Genomic DNA, 18,803 nt, shown 5'->3' with positions numbered 1-18,803 from the left:
ATGCAAACAATTTCTGGCCAATTACGTGATGTATGAAATGATCACTTTGCGGTCACTTTGTGGTCTCTGGATTTTGACCAATTTCTGGCCAAAATCACAACATCATTGTCAATTTCCCTCTTTTTTTTCTTTGACATTCTAATTGTTAAGGACAATACTTTCTTGTGCTTCATGGGTCAGACCATTATTCTTTTGAGATTTTTTGCCACAATAGAATGCCCCAGCAGTTTAAGTGTTGGCGCCTCAGCAAAGCATTAAGTAGGAAAGGTGAACTGGAAATTCCATGGAACTTTCATGTCATCTACGGATGTATAGTGTCATACACACCATGCAATTTAGGTACTGACACAATAGGCGTGTATACACTAAGATATTAAATGGAGACAAAAATAACAATATACAAAAGCACAATAAATGTTTCATTCATTGAAAGTTTTGTGTGCTAATCAATTCTATTCATCCAATTTCAAATTTACATAATATAAAATATAGATTGCATGGTGCAATCAATTGCAAGAAGTACTCACCACAATCATTGTTATCACCTTTGTTTTTTTACCCTGTCACTATTATCATTAGATAAATATATGAAAAAAACAATTTATACTTATTCCATCACTTTTTTTTTTTTAATTTTACCAGCCACCATTCTGTCTCACATGCATTATATAAAAATACAAAAAGTATTATATTATTAATCTAATTTTTTTATTTAACTAATCCTCGATTCGATCACACTTTTATTTGAGTAAAATGACACCGTTCCCGCTTTCGGATCATTCATGTATATTTTTTTTTCTAGGTTTGCAATTAGACTGCACTAAATTAATAAATGTTTCTTCTTTTCACAAATGTATCATAGCTTTTATGATTGCATTGCAACTAACATAATTTTTCCTCAACATCATTTGTTTACTCTGAATTGGTTTACAAATCTCCCACTTTAACGTAAAACTTGTAGTAACCTTAGATGTACCCTTCTGTTTGCTAGTGCACCAAACCATTTTGTGCCTCCTATACATGCGCAACATTAATTTGAATTAGAAGAAATTGCTTAATTTGAATTATCTAAACAATTATTTTGGACCTTTCATTGTTCAGCACAATTTCTTATCCTTCTTGGGTGGAATTTTCCACGACTAGGGGCCCCAGGCATGTGGAATGTGGATCAAAAGCAGATGTAGAATCCCGGCAATGACTATATTTTATTTTCAACTGAAAATGCCAAGCAACTTCCGTTGCAAAAGCATCCGACCCAGATTGTCAAAGAAGCGCTGCACCAAAAAATCCTCATAACTCTTGTCACTTCCGTTTGAGTCAAAGCAGTTCCTTGCTGCTTCTAACTACAGCTAAAACCTTCCACTGCAAAAGAGTATTCTTATCTGAAGACTGTACCCAAGGAACAAGAAGAATGGCTGATGCAATTATAGCTTCCACAATAGAGGTAGCGTTGGAGAAGACACTTTCCCTTGCCAATGAAAGGATTGGCAAGTTATTCCAATTCAAGGAGGATTTGGAGACCCTGAAAGGATCTGTTGCCATGATACAAGCTGTCTTAGCTGATGCTGAGGAAAAGCAAATGCATGACAAGGCCGTGCAACTGTGGCTCCAGAGGCTAGAAGCCGTGGCGTTTGATGCCGAGAATTTGTTGGACGAGCTGAATTATGAAGCTCTTCGTCGCCATCTCGTGGGCAAGGTGCGCTCCTTCATCCTGTCCTCTGACATTAATATTGTTTTCCGACGGAGAATGGCCTCTAAGATCAGGGACATCAACAAGAAGTTGTATAAGATCAATAAAGAAGCCAATGATTTTGGACTGATCAGATTCCAAAGGGCAAGTTTCCCCCCTTCTACTACTGCTAAAGTCACACTAAATAGAGAGACGGATTCTATTGCTGGCCACTATGTTGTAGGAAGAGCTAAGGATGAAACAAGGCTGGTGGAGATCCTGCTAAGCTTGTCAGGAAAAACCGTTTCTGTAATTCCCATCCTTGGGATGGGCGGATTGGGAAAGACAACTTTAGCTCAATCTATATACAAAAATAGTCAAGTTCATAGCCATTTTGAGAAAAAAATTTGGGTTTGTGTGTCCGACAATTTTGACGTGACCAGGCTTTTGAAAATGATTTTAGAAGCACTCACAAGAAGAAATGTTGAAATGACCAGTAGGGATGTCATCGTCCAGGAAATTCGAGAACAACTTGTGGGAAAAATTTTTTTTCTTGTTCTTGATGATGTCTGGACCGAAAATCTTACCTTGTGGCATGATTTTTTTGGTTCATTACTGGGGCTAAATGCAACTAATGGAAATTGGTGTGTTGTGACTACTCGTAAACAACAAACTGCATCCATTGTGGCCACACATGATCCTTATGTGCTAGGAAAGCTATCTGATGATGATTGTTGGTCTATCCTAACAAAGAAAGCCATTGCAGGTGGAGAAATTCCCAAACAATTGCATGTCATGAAAAAGGAAATTATAAAAAAATGTGGTGGTCTACCACTGGCTGCAAGTGTAATGGGAGGTTTATTGCGTATGAAGAGAAAAGAGGAGTGGCAATTGGTTTTGAAGAATAAGCTTTCAAATTTCAGTGGAGATGAAGATGGTGTCATGGAAATACTTAAATTGAGTTTTGATTGTTTACCATCTCCATCCATTAAGAAATGTTTTGCATATTGTTCTATATTTCCTAAGGATACTATGATGAAAGGAGATATGCTAATCGAACTTTGGATGGCAGAAGGTTTGCTCCAAGCAGATGTCAACAACCAAATGATGATGGAGGAAATTGGAATGAATTGTCTGAGAATTTTATTACAGAGTTCGTTGTTTGAAGAAACCAAAAGTTATCAGGAAACACGTTATTATAAGATGCATGATCTAGTGCACGACCTCGCAGAGTCAATGTCAAAGTCTACTAAAGTTATTAACAATATTCGTTACCTTGCGGTAGATTTATCTGGTGGCAGAGAAGAAAAAGAAAAACTTTTGGAAAGTCTATCAACTTCGCTTCGTACATTGTTTGTAAAGGGTGACCTATCTGGTGATATGTTAATGAAGTTGAAGAACTTGTATGTTTTGAATTTGTCTCATGCAACAACTCAAGAGCTACCGATCACTATTGGCAAATTGACACATTTGCGATATGTTAACCTTTCGAGTTCTAGAATCCGTATTTTGCCAGACTCCCTTTGCAAGCTTTATAATTTGCAGACATTGGCACTAGATAGCATGTATGTCAAAGATCTTCTGAAGGGGATGTGCAATTTGATTAGCTTGAGACATCTCTACTTTTACACCTTTGATGAAAAATTTCAAATGCCGCTAGAGATGAGACGACTATCTTGCCTTCAGACACTAGAGTTCTTTAATGTGGGTCGAGAAAAGGGTCGGCAAATTGAAGAGCTTGGATGCTTGAAAAACCTCAAAGGCAGTTTAAGTATACGCAATCTTCAACTAGTAAAGGATAGGAAAGCGGCTGAGGAAGCAAATCTATTTGGAAAGGCAAATATATTTAGGCTGATACTTGTGTGGGCCTTGGCTTGGGATCGAGAAGGTGACAACTACAACTACGACAAAGATGTGTTAGATGGCCTTAAGCCTCATCCAAATTTGGAGGAGTTGGTAATTCAGCGTTTTATGGGTGATCAATTTCCTCGATGGTCAATGGATTTGCCAATAACACTTCCCAAGTTAGCACGTTTGGAGTTTTATTATTGCCACAGATGCAGAGAACTCCTTCCCTTGCAAAACTTTACGTTTCTTAAAGAGCTGGTGATTTGGTTTTGCCGTGGGTTAACGAGTCTACCCAGTGACATGCTACAGTCTTGTATCTCTCTCCAAAAGCTTCAGGTGGCTTATTGCGACAAGCTTATCTCCTTTCCGCTTGATTTGCAACAAACGCCTTCTCTTTTGGAGTTGGAATTATACGCGTGTCCCAAACTGAAAACAAGTATGACGCCCAAAGGATTTGGTTTCCTACCCAGCTTAAATCGCCTTGAAATTGGTCCCTTCTCAGATGATGATGACCATGAAAATTCTTCAATTTACAATGAATTTGATTGGTCTGGATTGATATCCTTCTCCTCTTTGTCATCCATACTATGTGACCTAGAATTATTTGGGTTGCCACACATGGAGTTCCTACCACATCAGATCCAATACTTGACCACTCTCACGTCACTTCGGCTACATGACTTTGGAGGTATAAAAGCTCTGCCAGATTGGTTCGGAAACTTTGCTGCTCTTGAATACCTATGTTTATTTGGTTTCAAAGAGCTTCGACATTTACCCTCTGAGGATGCCATGAGAAGTCTCACCAAACTAAAAGTTCTACTGGTTTATGGTTCTCCTCTGTTAAAAGAAAGGTGCACTCCTGAGAGCAGCGGCCTCGACTCCCAGTGGTCCAAAATTTCTCATATTCAACTCCTATTAATACTCGATTAACAGTTCATCTTCAGATCAAATTCAATCATGTAAGATTGCTTGCTACCTACGCATAAGACATCTTTGCCTTCTCTTCACTTCCCACTCTAATCAACCTTCTCGATAAGTGTATTATACATTCTTTTAAGTAGTATTATGTGCGTATTTTTTGGTATAATTTAGGGTTTTTACTGTGTAACTTGCTCTCTAAGTCTTTAACTTTTGCAAGATTCATTTAGGAAGTTGAACGTGCAAATGTGGTTATATTGGTAGGATTTGAGGAGAATTATCAATATTGGATCGAGGCGAATTCATTTGAATTCATTAGTGGCTGATTCAATGATGATTTGGAATTAGAAGAGCATCAAATGCAAGTATTATTGTTTCATTGCATGAACAAACATTGGGACATCTTGCTTATGATCTTAGTGAATTGGATAGAAAGACACAAGAAAACGTAACAAAAGAGAAAACACAGGCTCTGAATACACGAGTTGAGGTCACGTATTCCAAGCCTGCTTATTCTCTCCTATTTTTTTGTAACTTGTTTTGCAACTTGCCCTATTTTCACACTTCTTTTCTGCTCAATTCTTGCACAGAATTTAGGCTACACATGCTCAAGAAACTGTAGAAAAGTGCAAAAGAAACTTTATGTCATCTTATTTAGCACTTTTTGACTCTCTTGAACACTATATATTTAAGAATCACTAAAGAGAGAAAGAAGAGAAGAGGAGGGACAAGAATCACTGCAAGGAGAAAATGTGATGTGCATTTAGCACTATATATGAAAGAATCATTTAGCACTTTTCCACAGTGATGTGATGTGCAAGGAGAAGACTCGCCGACCTCTTGCTGCATTTTTTTTTTTGCTTTCATATTTCCTTGTAGTTTTTTATTTTAACTCTTTTTATTGTACAAGTTTAACTTGAACTTCTCATCTTGCATTTGGGACTTGTGGCAGTTTTCATAGATGGTTGTAGATTTGTCGATGGCTCGTGATTCAAGATTGAGCTGGATCTCAGCCATTGAATTGGGGAGTAACTTGTTTTTACTTTTTCTTCTTCGCTTTCCCTACACATTGAGGAAAATGTGTATGTTAAGTGTGGGGGAGGAAATGCTGTTAAGTAGGAGTCACTTTGGTGCTTATATGGTAAATGCTTGGATATGATATTAGAAATTTGTCCTGTGCTTAAAATTGTTGGCTTTTGGGTTTGCCGGCAGGAAGTTTCATCCAATTTTAAAGAGAAACTCTGTCAAATTTTTTTCAAAATCTTGTCCAAATTTCAAAATTTGCCCCAAGTCTTTCACAAATTGTTCATTTAAATCCACAAGTGCATGAAGTTCATGTCCCTTTTGTTTTAAAATTCTCCTATACAAGTGAGATGATTTTAGTAATTGAACAATTCAATTCTCACTTGACTTGGAAACAATTATAATATGACTAGAATTATTGCATGCAAGAAAGTATATATTGTAAAATAAAGAAAATTATGCCTACATTTTGCATAGTAAATGAAATCTCTCATCTTACTTATTTTTACAAGTAATTGATTTATATAGTTGCTAGAATATTTTTCTTCCAAATGTGACCTTATTGAGGGATTTTATGGTAAAAAAATTCAATAAATTCTTATACTGAGTAACCGAGAGTTTTATCTACAAATATCGACTTTCGCGTCAAAAGGTATTGGAATTGGGAGTAATAAGTGAAGTTTTGAGTAACCGGAAATCTTCATCTAAAAATATCAATCTTCGTCAAAAGGCATTTTCACAATTTTAAGAGTAAATAAAAGAAAAAAGAAAGTGAATAGTTCCCTCTTAAGGTTTGTGAAGCTAAACATCTCATTTAGAAGGAAGAAAATCTCCAAGGTAACTATATATGTTAGTTATTTGTGAAATTAGGTAAGATAGAGAGATTAAATTTGTTTGGTTGAATTTTGAGTGTAATTATCTCTTTTTTACATGATATGATGAGTATTACGGTTAATAGGAAAAAATTGCATAATCAAAGCTTGCCAAAGTTAAGAGAGATTGAGTTTCAAGTTCACTTGATTCATTTCACTTCTTAAATTATTGCTGGTTTGTATTTTTTATTGCTCGAGGACAAGTAATGATTTAAGTGTGGGGGAATTATATGAAAAAAACTAAAAAGTTCCCGTGGTTATTCTTCACAATTTTCTCTTCTTCCTTTTTCTCGTCCTATTTATTATCTTTCAAAGCTGCGGCATTGGCATTTCTTGTCAAGTGCAAAATACCGTGCTTCTCATTTGCTCCTAACAACATAATACTCTTGTAACCGTCGATTAACATGAAACCAAGCACCTATCCTGTTCTGTGCTTTGATGTATTACTATAACTCTGTTAATATTCTGTTCCACACTTTGTTTTTGTAGGATTGACAGAACAATAGCTTCACGAAATTATCTAAATTGTTTTGTTAGATCTCTTGTTTACTACATAATGTCTGAGCTTGAATTTTCTATTTTGCAGTGATCTTAGGCTCAAGGTTTAAGTGGAAATCTCCATTGGCCATTAATTACTCATTGAATTACAACTACCAGTAGCTTGGACAAAAATATTTATGATGGCAATTTTTCTTTCGTATTGGTGCCTTATATAGCCAACACTTGATATCCTTGTTGTCGGAGCTTGCATATTGTCTATCTGCCTTTTCAGTCACGAGGTCCAGCAGTAAGAATTTACCTGCTATATTACTATAAATTTGCTTAATTTTTTCCCTGGCTTTTTGTCTTTGAAACTAGTTGTACCTCAATTGAAGAAAGTTTTCTGTCTCTGTTTTGATTGCTCAATGACTGTCAGCTGGCCTGTACAATCTACTGGGAAAAAATTTCTTGCCCCAGCTTATCAGATGTTTTTGAAGAGCCATCATTACCAGGACTTTTTGATGATCTTTATTGGCAGTTTGATGACTATTACTAGAGAAATAGATTGACCATTAAGAGGTTTTGCAAACTTTCGAGTGTTATCGCAAGGTTAGCATATCTAAGTCAAAAAAATATACATACATTGTATCGAGTCCTAGTACCTGCTCATTATCTTTAGGGTAAAAGTGGCAAAAGAAACTCACTTTTGTAAGATTCCCATCACAAGAAAATGTAATAGAACTTCCTGTTCTTTCATAGTTATAATGCAGGAACTTCCTGTTCTTTCATAGTTATAATGCAGGAACAAGCTTTCTCGAGATTTTAAATATGAGGGCTTTCATCAAACTTAGGCATACACACCACCATTTACTGTGAAAATTTTATTTTCTTATTGATTTGTTTAAAAAAAGGAAAAAGATAATGCATTATATTCATGGAGTAAATCCTCAAATGAATGTATGTCAAAGCAAAAAAAAATTGTGAACTAGCAACCGCAGCCAAAGATTTTAGACTTTTTAATTTATAGCTTCTTTTGGTTCTATAGGAGAAATTACTCTAATGAAACTTTTATGAAGATTTCTATTTGTTACCTTTTGTGAGGTGATATAGATGGTAACTAAAATGATTAAGTTGCGAAGTTTAGGAGGATCTGCTTCCAAGGATGTTGTCTAGCAGTGCAATAGCTGGAATTTGAGTGGATTCCATTGTGCACCTTTAGACCAGAAATTCTTGCCACACTCCTTTCTTCAATGCTTCCCAAGATGATTTTCGTGGTCTCTTGCTTAGATGAACATAGGTTAGAATTGTGAAGCTTCTTCAGCACCGTATATATTGCTGGAACTCAATAATTTTTTGCCTGCACGTCCTGCAAATAGCCCATCGACATATGATAACAACTAGCGATCTAGTTTTGTTGATTTTCCATAACTGCTTCTGTGGATTGTAAGATATTATTGCTAAAGTCAGCCCACTCTCTTTAAACTTGTGATTCTAAGGGGATGAAATGGTTTCTCTGCAACTTTTACCTCTCGAAAATGCATTTAGATACTTCTCTGAACCATTTGATTAGTAATAGCTTTGGGTCTCAAAATAATGGTTTTCTGACTCACTTTTTCTCGGTTATGATTTTCTAGCCATGAAGACAATGGTCAATCAAGGGGTTTTCGCATCATCACTTTGGTGTTTTGGTTCAAAATTTTTGGTAATTTAAGATACGCTTCTCTTCTTTCACTACTCAATTTTGAATTTTAATCGCTTTGATTTTTAATATGCTACATGTAAAACAAAAGAAATCTTGTCATAGCGAAGATATTGCTGCTGAGGTAGCCGAGGAAGATGTTCATGCAATGAAGTTGCACAAAACTTGGTACTTGGTGGAGTATCTTCCAACATGGTCAAGTTTAAGCAGGATGTTTTGAAGCATTTCAGAAGTTAGTCAAGTCTGCTTGTTGCAACTTGCTGCTCTTAGTGAATCCACCCAGATAAAGTCTGCTTGTTGCAACTTGCTGCCTTAGTGAACCATTCTCTTTTGCTCTGTGCCTCAGATGGCCAAAGGCTGAGATTGCCACTGTGGTTATGGTGACTTTGAACTGTCCAAATGATTCAGCAATTTGTAGTCACAATAATGAGGGGCTGATTCACTTGTAAGTCAATTAGCTATCTCTGGCATACTGCTCGTCTTATAAGTTAGAACTAGCTGGTGTTTGGTTGCAGTTACATGTGGATTCTGTTGTGACTTAATGGCCCTTCATTTTCTGAGTTCCACCACATAAATTGTTTTGCATGTGCCATGAATTGCCCATCATCTATCTATTACTATTACTATATAAAAAGTATGATGAGTCTTTAGTGCGAGTGTAAGCCAAAACCCATCTTAGTTTTTGTGATACCAATATTGCCCTTGACACTAATAAATGGATAAAATTACATTGCATTTTCTTAATAATTAATAAGATTTATGCTAATATTTACAAATAAACATTTCTTAAATTGTGGTGATTTTGGTGAATTAAACCAAAAAAAAACAATGAATTCATTGCATTTCATCAATATTAATATCAATTATGCCAACAATTGCAAGAATGAAAAACATTCCCTTGAGTTATAGTGAATTAAATAAAAAAAAGAACAAATTTTATTTATGAATCATAAAATAATGTGGAGAATCTTAGTGGTTAATAGTGTAACAAAAAATGATATTAGTTTTTGTGATGCCAAAATTACATTCCTCTCTAATAAATGAAAAAATTGTGTTGCATTTCATCATTAATAAATAATATCAAACATGCTAGCAGTTACAAAAATGAAAGATTCCTTACTTTTTTATTTACCAAAAGAAAGAAGAAAAAAAAATTTTTTTTTAACAAAATCCAAGTTTAGAGAGTACTTCAAACATTAAACAAAATATAATAAATTGGTACTATAAGTCTCTTAAAAAGTACCACTTGTCATTTTATTTTTTGGATACAACTAAATTAAGCCTTAAGAGCACCATTTAAATTTGTGTTTATTAGCTTTGAGTACAAAAAACTTTTATACAACATATAATAGGAAATAGAGTACCAAGGTAGGCAAAGAGTTTTATGTTGGGAATTTATTTATTTAAATTGCAATAAAGATTAAATTTAATGAACTTTATCAATCATATTCTTGTAACAACTAACAGTATTAATGAATATTAAATTCATCAATGACAATCATAATATTAATTACAAAAATGAAACATCCCTTTGAGTTATGGTGAATTAAGCCAAAAAATATTTTTTTTTAAAAATATCAATTTCAAGGAGTACTTTATGGGTAAATAAAAATATATCCAAGTTCAGTTTGACTATTACATAATAAATAATCTTAAAGTCTTACAAATTTTAATCATATAAACTTTATAATCATAAAGCATGTCATCAATGAGAACTACAAATAAATTTCACCAAATCAAAATATTTTTCTTCAAAGTTAAGCTATTTAAATTTGAATTATGGAATTTCAATATGTTTATATACTATATATTATATTACAATGGCATTATAGATCATTTTACAATCCACCGTTGGCAAACAAATAATAATAATTAGAAAATCTCACTAAAACTAATAAACAATTCATAGAATGACTTAAAGGAAAGCAATAAATTATTCAAAAAATTAAAAATTTAAACTCAAATGGCATAAAAAAGAGAATTTTGATCATCCGAATTTAACCAAAAGACAAAAATAAGACAAAAATATCAATACTATTACAAAATAAAAGTGCTCTTGGAACAAAGAATGATTTATTGTTTGTACGTTTGTATTGGTTAGAGCGAACTAAGTTTAGAAAAATATAAAATAATATAAATAGTAAATATCACATTTTTGCTCAATTATATTTATTCCTTCAAAATAATTAATTTTCTGAAAATTTTAAAGGATAAAAATCTAAAAGCATCATATTCACGTGCAAAGCACGTGCTCTATTACTAGTTATTTTCAAGTTTATGATTGCAGTTGGAACCAAACTACTATGATTTTGATACGAATAATTGTAAGTAAGACTTAGTACTTGCTTATCCATTTAGTTTCAAAACAAACAAGACACGGATTTTGGTCTGTTGTGAGATTGACAGTACAAAAGCATGGTGAAATTATCTAAACTTTGTCATCAGCTTTCTTCTTCACCACATATTGCCTTAGTTTGAGTTTTCTGTTTTACCGTGATCTCAGTGTTAATGATCTACTGGACTCTACAATTGATCTTACTTACCGATTGAAATACACAGCTTGTAACTTTTGAAAACTCTGTTGAATCAATCCTGTTTCAACTGAACAGAAATGTTTACGATGGCCTCTACAGGCACACTTTTTTTCCTCCTTAGTGTCTAAAATTTGATAAAACCTTTGCGGGAGCTTGTGCACTATCAGCTAACCCTCTGGTCATGATATCTGGTATTACCTATTATGCAATGTTACCATAAATTTTATTATCTTTGATAGACTTGTAATCTTTGAAATTAGCTCTACCCTTTTATTTTCTGGCAACTAGCTGACACTTAATTGCAAAAAGTTGTACTATAATTGCTCTAACTTTGTCGGCTGGCCTGCACAAACTGCTTGCCAAAATTTCTTTCCCCAACTTATGTAATGTCTCTCAAGAGCCATCATTACTGTGAATTTCTCCTGATCATCATGGGGCATTTGGTTGGTGATAGCAAACTGATTGACCATGAGAAGCTTACAAATTTTCAAGAAGTATCCTCAGGTAAATTTGCAATTTGTTTTTAATGGATAAACAGATGTGCTTAGTATCAAGTCTTATTTCCTGCTCATGGACCTATTCACATATATGGGACAGTCTCCCAAGCAGTAAGGCTCCGTAGAACTAGTCAACTCAGGGGAAGGCTGTGGAGTTTGATGGAACACAGAAAATTATAAATAAGCACTGATGGACAATGATTTTAGGCTTTATTTCTAGTTTTTTGTTTCTTCAGGACAGCATGCTCCAGTGAAAATATTACTAACATGTTTAAATCTACCTGATATGAGGTGATAAAAATCGTATGGTAAGATGATTTAGTTGCAAAAATATCTGAATTTTTAAAACATTTGCTTCCATGGATGTTGTCTAGTAAAGTAACAGTAAGGACCGGTGAGTTATCGTTTTGCACCTACTAGTTGATTGCAGGTTGCAATTCGAGATCTCAATCGTTAATTATGCTATCTTATAAGCTGTGAATTATGGAAGTAAATTGGCAATTTGGGAAATGATGCAACTGTTAAACTTTAGTTTGTTGAATGCGCAGTAATCTGCTTTGTTGAACTTCAGTGCTGTTCAGGGAAGAAAACACTGTCACTAACCATATATAAAATTCAATTATGGAATACAGATATTCAAGAGCAGATTTTTTGATGTGGAGATTCAAGCACAATGTCAAAGCTGAGAACTTTTTTGTATGTACGTCTACGGTACAAAATTCTTTGTTTTAAATAAAAACTAGCAGTTTACTTTTGCTCATCCCAGATGTCTGCTACTTCCAGTTGTACGCTATGATTGCTGAAGGGAGCAAATGGAAATGCTTGCTCTAAACTTTCACCTCTTGAATATGTAATTGTCATCTTGCTCCAAATTATCTGGTTATTGGCATTCTCTATCGTGTCTCTTGAATGATGGGATTCTACTGATTCTCCTCGGTATAAATCGGAACGGACAATTGAGGGAACTCTCACTGCCCTTGGTTGTGAAATTAGTGGTTTGATAATTTACAGTACCGATAATCTTCTTCCACTACTTAATAGTTGAGTTTTAACCAGTTCAATATCCAATGAGTTAACTAAAACCTTAAAAAATTGTCATGTTTAAGACGTTTTATGTTCAAGATACAGAAACGTTTGCATCTTGCAGGTCTCAAAGGTTCAGGGCAATTCTGGACCTGTCTCTCCCTTTCATTCTTGTGGGTGCCACTTATTATTCTCTGTGTAGTGTCTGTGGCACTACTGGTCGTTGTAGACAGAGTAGGAAGATTTGATATCTGCTTACTAATTTAGGTTAGAAAAGAACAGCAAAAACAAAATACTGAATTAGCTTTCTGAATAGTTGCTAGACATTAATGTCATGCAATTTCCAGTTAAGCCTTATGATTTGATATGTGGTGTCCTGATTCTAGGTTTTCTGTTTTGCAATGACATTTAGGCTTAAAGCTCAGACAGAAACTTTGATGGCTCCTAATTACTGCCTTCTTTTTGGATAATCCTTTCTTGAATTCCATCATCGCACTGGAATTTTCATTCCCTTTGTCTCTGCTGGTCAAGGCTTCTTGATTTCTTGTTGCAAATATGGTGCCTTCAAACTGTCAATCAGATGCAGCAGTCTCACGTGCCCTCACGGAATTAGTATTTCTGTGTGCTTATATTTGTCCTCTTTTACAGAGAAGTTGCAATATCTCCAACTTGTATTAGTGGTCTAAGATTTCTCATATTCCGCGGAGTGAATTTTTTTATACAGTTGATCATCAAACTCTCAAGTGTGTCTTATTCACCCTGCAAGTTTTCCTCCTACTTTCTAATTGAGCACCTTCATAATCTCGGTATCTCTTTGGTTGTATGGCTTGGTGCATTTTTGTTGATACTAGGAGGCATGAACGCGCTTCGCGCGATAGAAATATAAAATGCCCTATCCAGTTTTGAAGTAATAAAAATAACAATTTATTTAGAAAAGTATATTTTTTAGTATAGTTATTCCACAAGTTAAGTTTTGTTGATACTTTTTGGCCGTTTCTCACAAAGCCTCTAGTCAATGGCAACCGTCAACTTGCATTTTTTGCAAAACCATTTCTGGTGCAAAAATGGAACCAATGTAGTATATAATACAGAGCAAGAAAAGAAAGAGCATCCCACGAGTTGGTTATTTACTCATTGAGAAACTTTTGTGGCCTATAATAGCAAACACAATTGGAGTTAAACAAGCCTATAATGTGGTCTAATAGACTACAATCTTAAGCATCCATTCAACACTATATCAAAGTTTCACGATGACAACTGTTTGAGGGGGCCTATACAGAACATGAAATTATGAATCTCTTAAAGACTGTATTCACCTCTTCAACCAGTGACAGGAACTTTTGAGACTCATCAGAAGCATAACCAGAAGAACCTAGAACTAACATTCCGGGAGCAAAACATGCTAAATCATCCATCTGCACATAATTTTGAAAGACAAATACTATAAATTAATAATTACTCCTCCACAAAACAATTAGGATATTTAATCTTGCAAGTTCACACGTCACCTTGTCAGTTAGGGAATTTCCAATCTTTTCACAGATATATGCAAAGGATGAAGGGGTAGTTCTCTTAACCAAGCTTGAAAGACCTTTCATTGATGTCTCCCACATTTCTCTGCTTGCAGATTCATAAGAAGAGTTACTTCTCCAGGATATTCTAAGTTTATCTCAAAGTGTGAAAAAGAACTTAAGACAGCAAAGTAAAGAAATCTATTCCATGCTCAACAACAATGCAATAAGCAATATGTACATTAAACTTCAATGTCATTAGTCTCTCGCTTTGAGCTCATAATACATTTTTCTAATCCCATATACGTGACTTTTCTTTTACCTATATTTTCTCAGGATAGCTGACACACTTTGATACAAGTCTATATATATATATAGACATACACACACACACACACACAAACATTAAAATAGAAATGTGAATGCTTTGCAGAAAGTATGCCTTTTGGGAAAAGATCGATATATCTAAGGAAAGAAATGCCAATGTTTATCTGTAATGATTTACAGAAGCAGTTTTGTTTCCTTGTATCCACACCTTGAGTAAATATTCATAAAAGCTGCCAAAACAAGAGCTTTTACCATTATTCAAATTACAAATAATACAAAGTAAAGAAAAGAAAAAAGTATATTTTCAAAGCCATGGAAATGAGATATACAGGAGGATAATTTTGAAGGGACCTAAATGAAAAACAAATGCTATCTATAGATTATGAGATAATTACAAAGCAAGTACTGCTAAGGAATGTAAACATATTGAATAGATTGTATCTGTCCCCCATAGCCCCAGAAGTGATGGTAGAATAGGATGTTGTGCCCTTCTGGGGATTAACATGGATGGGAAGCAAACCATCAGCAGGAAAGGTCCTACTAAGAAATAAAATAACATTCCCCACCTGAAAATAATGGATATGAATCATCAGCTGTCTGTCAGAAACTTATTGGGAAAAAAAATGTCTATCCTTATCTAACTCAGCCAAAATTCTCTCTTGTTCGAGCACCATAAAATCTTAATATACACTTTGACTATTAAAACTTTCATAAAATGTTCATCTCTTTTTGTCTCTCTCAGACGCACAGAAGAAGGAAAAGGGGGAATGAGCGAGCGAATTACTTGAAAGTGTAAGGAGCTAGTTTTTGGATACCTTCTGCGGATACTTTGGGTTTCCAGTCCTTTGAGAAAGAGCAATAAACTCCAGCTGCTCTGTACCAGAATCAGCTAAAATACTATCAACCTGAGAAAAGGTAAAGTTTTACACAATTTGTCATACATATGCATACTCAAGGCATAGACATGACAATGAGCAGAGACAATGCAAGTAGTTCATGCAGAGAAGTAGAAATACAGAAGTTGATTGGGAGATACATGATTTAAATGTAAAGAAAGCCAGGATTAATAAGAGCAATGTAAAGCTCAATTGCCATTATATAATTGTGAAGAATCAGGGAATATTCAGATAATTATTGTGGCAGGTATTGCTATTATTATATCGTGCAGCTGAGTCTTGAAAGGACCCACAACAATTTTGTTTTGCTTAAAAGTATAGCAAAAGTCACAGTTGGACAATGAACTTGAGTCTAAATGTTTCATGAAACAGAAAACAAATTAACATATGTATCGACTTACACCAGTCCATCCGGGATTATGCGGATTCCCGTGAGCCAAGCTAATAACGTTATAAGGAATGCCAGAAGGTGTGTCCTATGTAGGCAGTAGCCTATCCGCAATATCCTGAGCCTTTTCAAGGAAAACCTTATCCCCAGACAGATCATATGCACTGAGAAGTCCTCCTACCACTCTGGATTTTGTTATGAAAAATTCATAAATAACCACCAGCTATATGAATGTCTTGTCTACCTCCATTTAAAAAGTTGACAAGAATTTCAGATGTTAAAACTTATACAAAGGAAAAGATGAAAACACAAAACTAAAAACACACGAAATATTAAACCTTATAAAACAACCTTATGGTTGTTTCAAACACACTTGCATCATAGTTTTTGTTAAAATCCAAGGAATTTGCAATCCACTTGCCACCAAATGACCAGATAAGATTAGATAGGAAAAATGGGTAAGCAAATACTTACCGATTAAAGACACTTTGCAATTAAAAAATCACCTTACTACAGTGAAACTTTCAGGAGGGGGGAGAGAAAGCAAATTTGGACAAAGATAGTGACAAATTATACGTGTGTGAACAAAGATATAGCAATCATTTTTTAACATGGTGACTACAGAAAAACTAAACAGCAAGTAGAAATTCTACTACATTGTTGCTAATCTTCAATGAAGAGAAAAAGTCAACAAGCAAAATTTACATTTACGCAAGTGGCTCAAATGTCTTAACTTGTTTTACACTGCCAACTTCATTTTCTTTCTTGAAATTAAAGCATAAAGGGTTTTGGACAGAAATCAAATCCAGCACCGTGGCTATACCAAAACGAAAAAATGCCAAGTATGGTTGTCTTCAAATTGGTGTAATTCCTACCTTCTTAACCCGTACAAAACCTTCAACTCTACATCCTCCTGTTGAGGGCGCAGGTCTTTTTGGATCTTTTGTCTTGTCAGATTTATCCTCTAAAGCAAGTCTTTTAGACTCTAGTGAAACAGATGCAACCAAAGTTTCCATTGTCTGCAAATAATTAAAAAACCCAGTAATGCCACATATATAATAGGTGACAACATCAACACCTATGCAGGACTACACAATTCAATCATAGGTTTCTAGTATAGAAAAATGATATCAACTGCATTGATAGATGTGCAGAGTCATGCTACATATACATTTCCCTTTTCCTTTATTTATTTAATTTTTGTTTTGTTAGTATAGAAAAATGATATCAACTGCATTGATAGATGTGCAGAGTCATGCTACATATACATTTCCCTTTTCCTTTATTTATTTAATTTTTGTTTTGTTCTTTTACTTCCTTGCTTTTCTTCACCTTATTTTTGCCTTTCCCGTTTAAAACTTTGGGCATGCAACTCAATATTGTTTCTTACCTGGACCAGACTTTCAGTGTCTTGATCGCCAAAATATGATTCATGCTCATGATGCCCATGTTCATCCCTATATTAAAACAGACAACAAACTTCTGATTTGAATACAGCAAATTCAAATATTACATAAGGTCATTATAAATGAAAATTTCTGCTACTTAAAGCTAAAGAAGAGAAAAGTTTGCACTACAGAAGGAAATTTTTAATGAGAAAGCTCAGATTAACCAAGACAAACATATAATAAGCAAACAGTTTTTAACAGGCAACAAAGGTCAAAGAATCAAATTTGGACAAAGATAGTGACAACTTATACGTGTGTGAACAAAGATAGCAAAGAAGGTTTAATACAGAGCAAAAGTAAAATTCTGGACCAACATTCATATTAGTGCCATACAGCAGCCTAGCAGATATTGCGCATAGTCCACTTTATGTCTAGGACCCTTTCCACCGAACCTAATAATGCAAGTATTATCAAATTAAATTCAACTTTAATGTCAACGAAAAGGAGAACAAGGTATAAAAAATGAAACTGAAACATTAGAAAATTTCCAACAGGAATATTGCAAGCAAATTCCAAGTATGAAGCTATTGGACAAGGCCAACAAATCATAAGTAAGGATGACAAAAAGAGAATTTTTAAAAAAAAAACTTCTTGAGCAGTTCTCCATTAATTTTTTTTAGTCCAAGAGAGATTTTAAGATCTTACAAGAAGAAAGGAGAAATGGAGAATTAAACCAGTAATATAGGCAGCTACCTCCTTTTCATTATTTCTTCGGCTGTCTTGAAGTCATTGCAAAAAGCTTCTGTCCACAACCGTTACGCCAAACATCCCGATCAGGCACACCTTCAGTAACATAATTTTGCCCTCCTGAAGCAGTGACAGGTGCCGAACCTGTGCAATAATAATAATGAATATAGAACCTAGCTACCACTAAAAGCAGTCAATAATTAATCCTAGGTACTGGAGCAGGGACTCTAGGTGTGCAATGGGTTACTTGATTCACCCTGTTCCCGAAGAGTTTGCTTAACCCGATATACCAGAATTAATTAGTTGACAAAAGTTACTAAATAGTAGACAGTGGCAAGTAGGGTCGTCTCCTCAGGGACTGGAGATATCTGTCTCTTTTAAATTCCAATTGGTAAGGGGAGATTTCACCAGAATGAAACTAAAATCAATTCAACAATTCAACAATAAATAAATAATTAACTAGCACAAATATAACAGGAATTAAATCAAGAATAAATAAATTCTAGCCAAGGATACAACTACTCGGGCACAGTCCAATCATCCGATCATTGATGCAAGAGATATTTACTTAATGTATTAATAGACTAGTTATAGTCTGACGACCAATTTTTCCTTAAATTATTGATAACCAAGGTACGACCGTTGATTACCCCTAATCAGCAAATACTCCTAGGTACGACCATAGGAAGTAATTTTCCAATTGAATTAATAGCTAGAAAAATCTAGCCCTAATCAATAACACGCTACGAGGGTTATTTAAATTAGATCGCACGTTCCCCTAATGTGTAAACACACCAGTTGCCACTAATATTAATCAATCAAACAATTACGGATTTAATTGACTAAATTGGCACGAGATTAATAAATCACATTGAACATCGGGCCCTTGACATCCAATTAATAAAATAATCTCATGAAAATTCAAGCAGACAACGTGCAAATATTAATAAATAAAGGAACACATGAAAACTAATTAGATCTCA

At 34.6% G+C, this 18,803-nt stretch overlaps 3 protein-coding genes, 1 long non-coding RNA gene and 1 pseudogene across 4 annotated transcripts; 2 read left to right on the top strand and 3 right to left on the bottom strand.

The window, feature by feature from the left end:
- The first annotated feature begins 1,153 nt into the window (after positions 1-1,153).
- On the top strand, positions 1,154-3,228 carry LOC113748542 (putative disease resistance protein RGA4). Its single transcript, XM_027292040.1, has 2 exons — positions 1,154-1,696; positions 2,742-3,228. Exons 1-2 carry the CDS (start codon positions 1,412-1,414, stop codon positions 2,775-2,777), a joined length of 321 nt encoding a protein of 106 aa, XP_027147841.1. The 5' UTR covers positions 1,154-1,411; the 3' UTR covers positions 2,778-3,228.
- On the top strand, positions 2,873-5,804 carry LOC113760383 (putative disease resistance protein RGA4). The gene is made up of 2 exons (XM_027302939.1): positions 2,873-4,476; positions 5,388-5,804. Exon 1 carries the CDS (start codon positions 2,873-2,875, stop codon positions 4,445-4,447), a length of 1,575 nt encoding a protein of 524 aa, XP_027158740.1. The 3' UTR covers positions 4,448-4,476; positions 5,388-5,804.
- A 7,773-nt stretch (positions 5,805-13,577) lies between these two features.
- LOC113750096 (mannosyl-oligosaccharide 1,2-alpha-mannosidase MNS1-like) lies at positions 13,578-14,634 on the bottom strand. Its single transcript, XM_027294035.1, has 3 exons — positions 14,566-14,634; positions 14,072-14,180; positions 13,578-13,978 (listed from the first exon to the last, which is right to left on the bottom strand). The coding sequence occupies exons 2-3, from the start codon at positions 14,174-14,176 to the stop codon at positions 13,835-13,837; spliced, it is 249 nt and encodes an 82-aa protein (XP_027149836.1). The 5' UTR covers positions 14,177-14,180; positions 14,566-14,634; the 3' UTR covers positions 13,578-13,834.
- An 88-nt stretch (positions 14,635-14,722) lies between these two features.
- On the bottom strand, positions 14,723-16,288 carry LOC113760374 (annotated as a pseudogene).
- Positions 16,289-16,675: 387 nt separating this feature from the next.
- Positions 16,676-17,898, bottom strand: LOC113750105. Its single transcript, XR_003464630.1, has 3 exons — positions 17,827-17,898; positions 17,076-17,142; positions 16,676-16,704 (listed from the first exon to the last, which is right to left on the bottom strand). It is a non-coding gene; the product is annotated as an uncharacterized LOC113750105 (long non-coding RNA).
- Positions 17,899-18,803: the final 905 nt, after the last annotated feature.

Source organism: Coffea eugenioides, chromosome 1 (genome assembly GCF_003713205.1).
Source record: "Coffea eugenioides isolate CCC68of chromosome 1, Ceug_1.0, whole genome shotgun sequence".
Taxonomy (NCBI): domain Eukaryota; kingdom Viridiplantae; phylum Streptophyta; class Magnoliopsida; order Gentianales; family Rubiaceae; genus Coffea; species Coffea eugenioides.
This window is presented reverse-complemented; position numbering and strand designations above follow the sequence as displayed.

Coding starts and splice junctions, on each gene's coding strand:
- LOC113748542 (XM_027292040.1), top strand. CDS start 1,412: ATGGCTGATGCAATTATAGCTTCCACAATAGAGGTAGCGTTGGAGAAG. Junction 1,697..2,741: donor GTCGCCATCTCGTGGGCAAG/GTGCGCTCCTTC, acceptor TTTGGATGGCAG/AAGGTTTGCTCCAAGCAGAT.
- LOC113760383 (XM_027302939.1), top strand. CDS start 2,873: ATGCATGATCTAGTGCACGACCTCGCAGAGTCAATGTCAAAGTCTACT.
- LOC113750096 (XM_027294035.1), bottom strand. CDS start 14,176: ATGTGGGAGACATCAATGAAAGGTCTTTCAAGCTTGGTTAAGAGAACT. Junction 13,979..14,071: donor GAAATTCCCTAACTGACAAG/GTGACGTGTGAA, acceptor AATTATGTGCAG/ATGGATGATTTAGCATGTTT.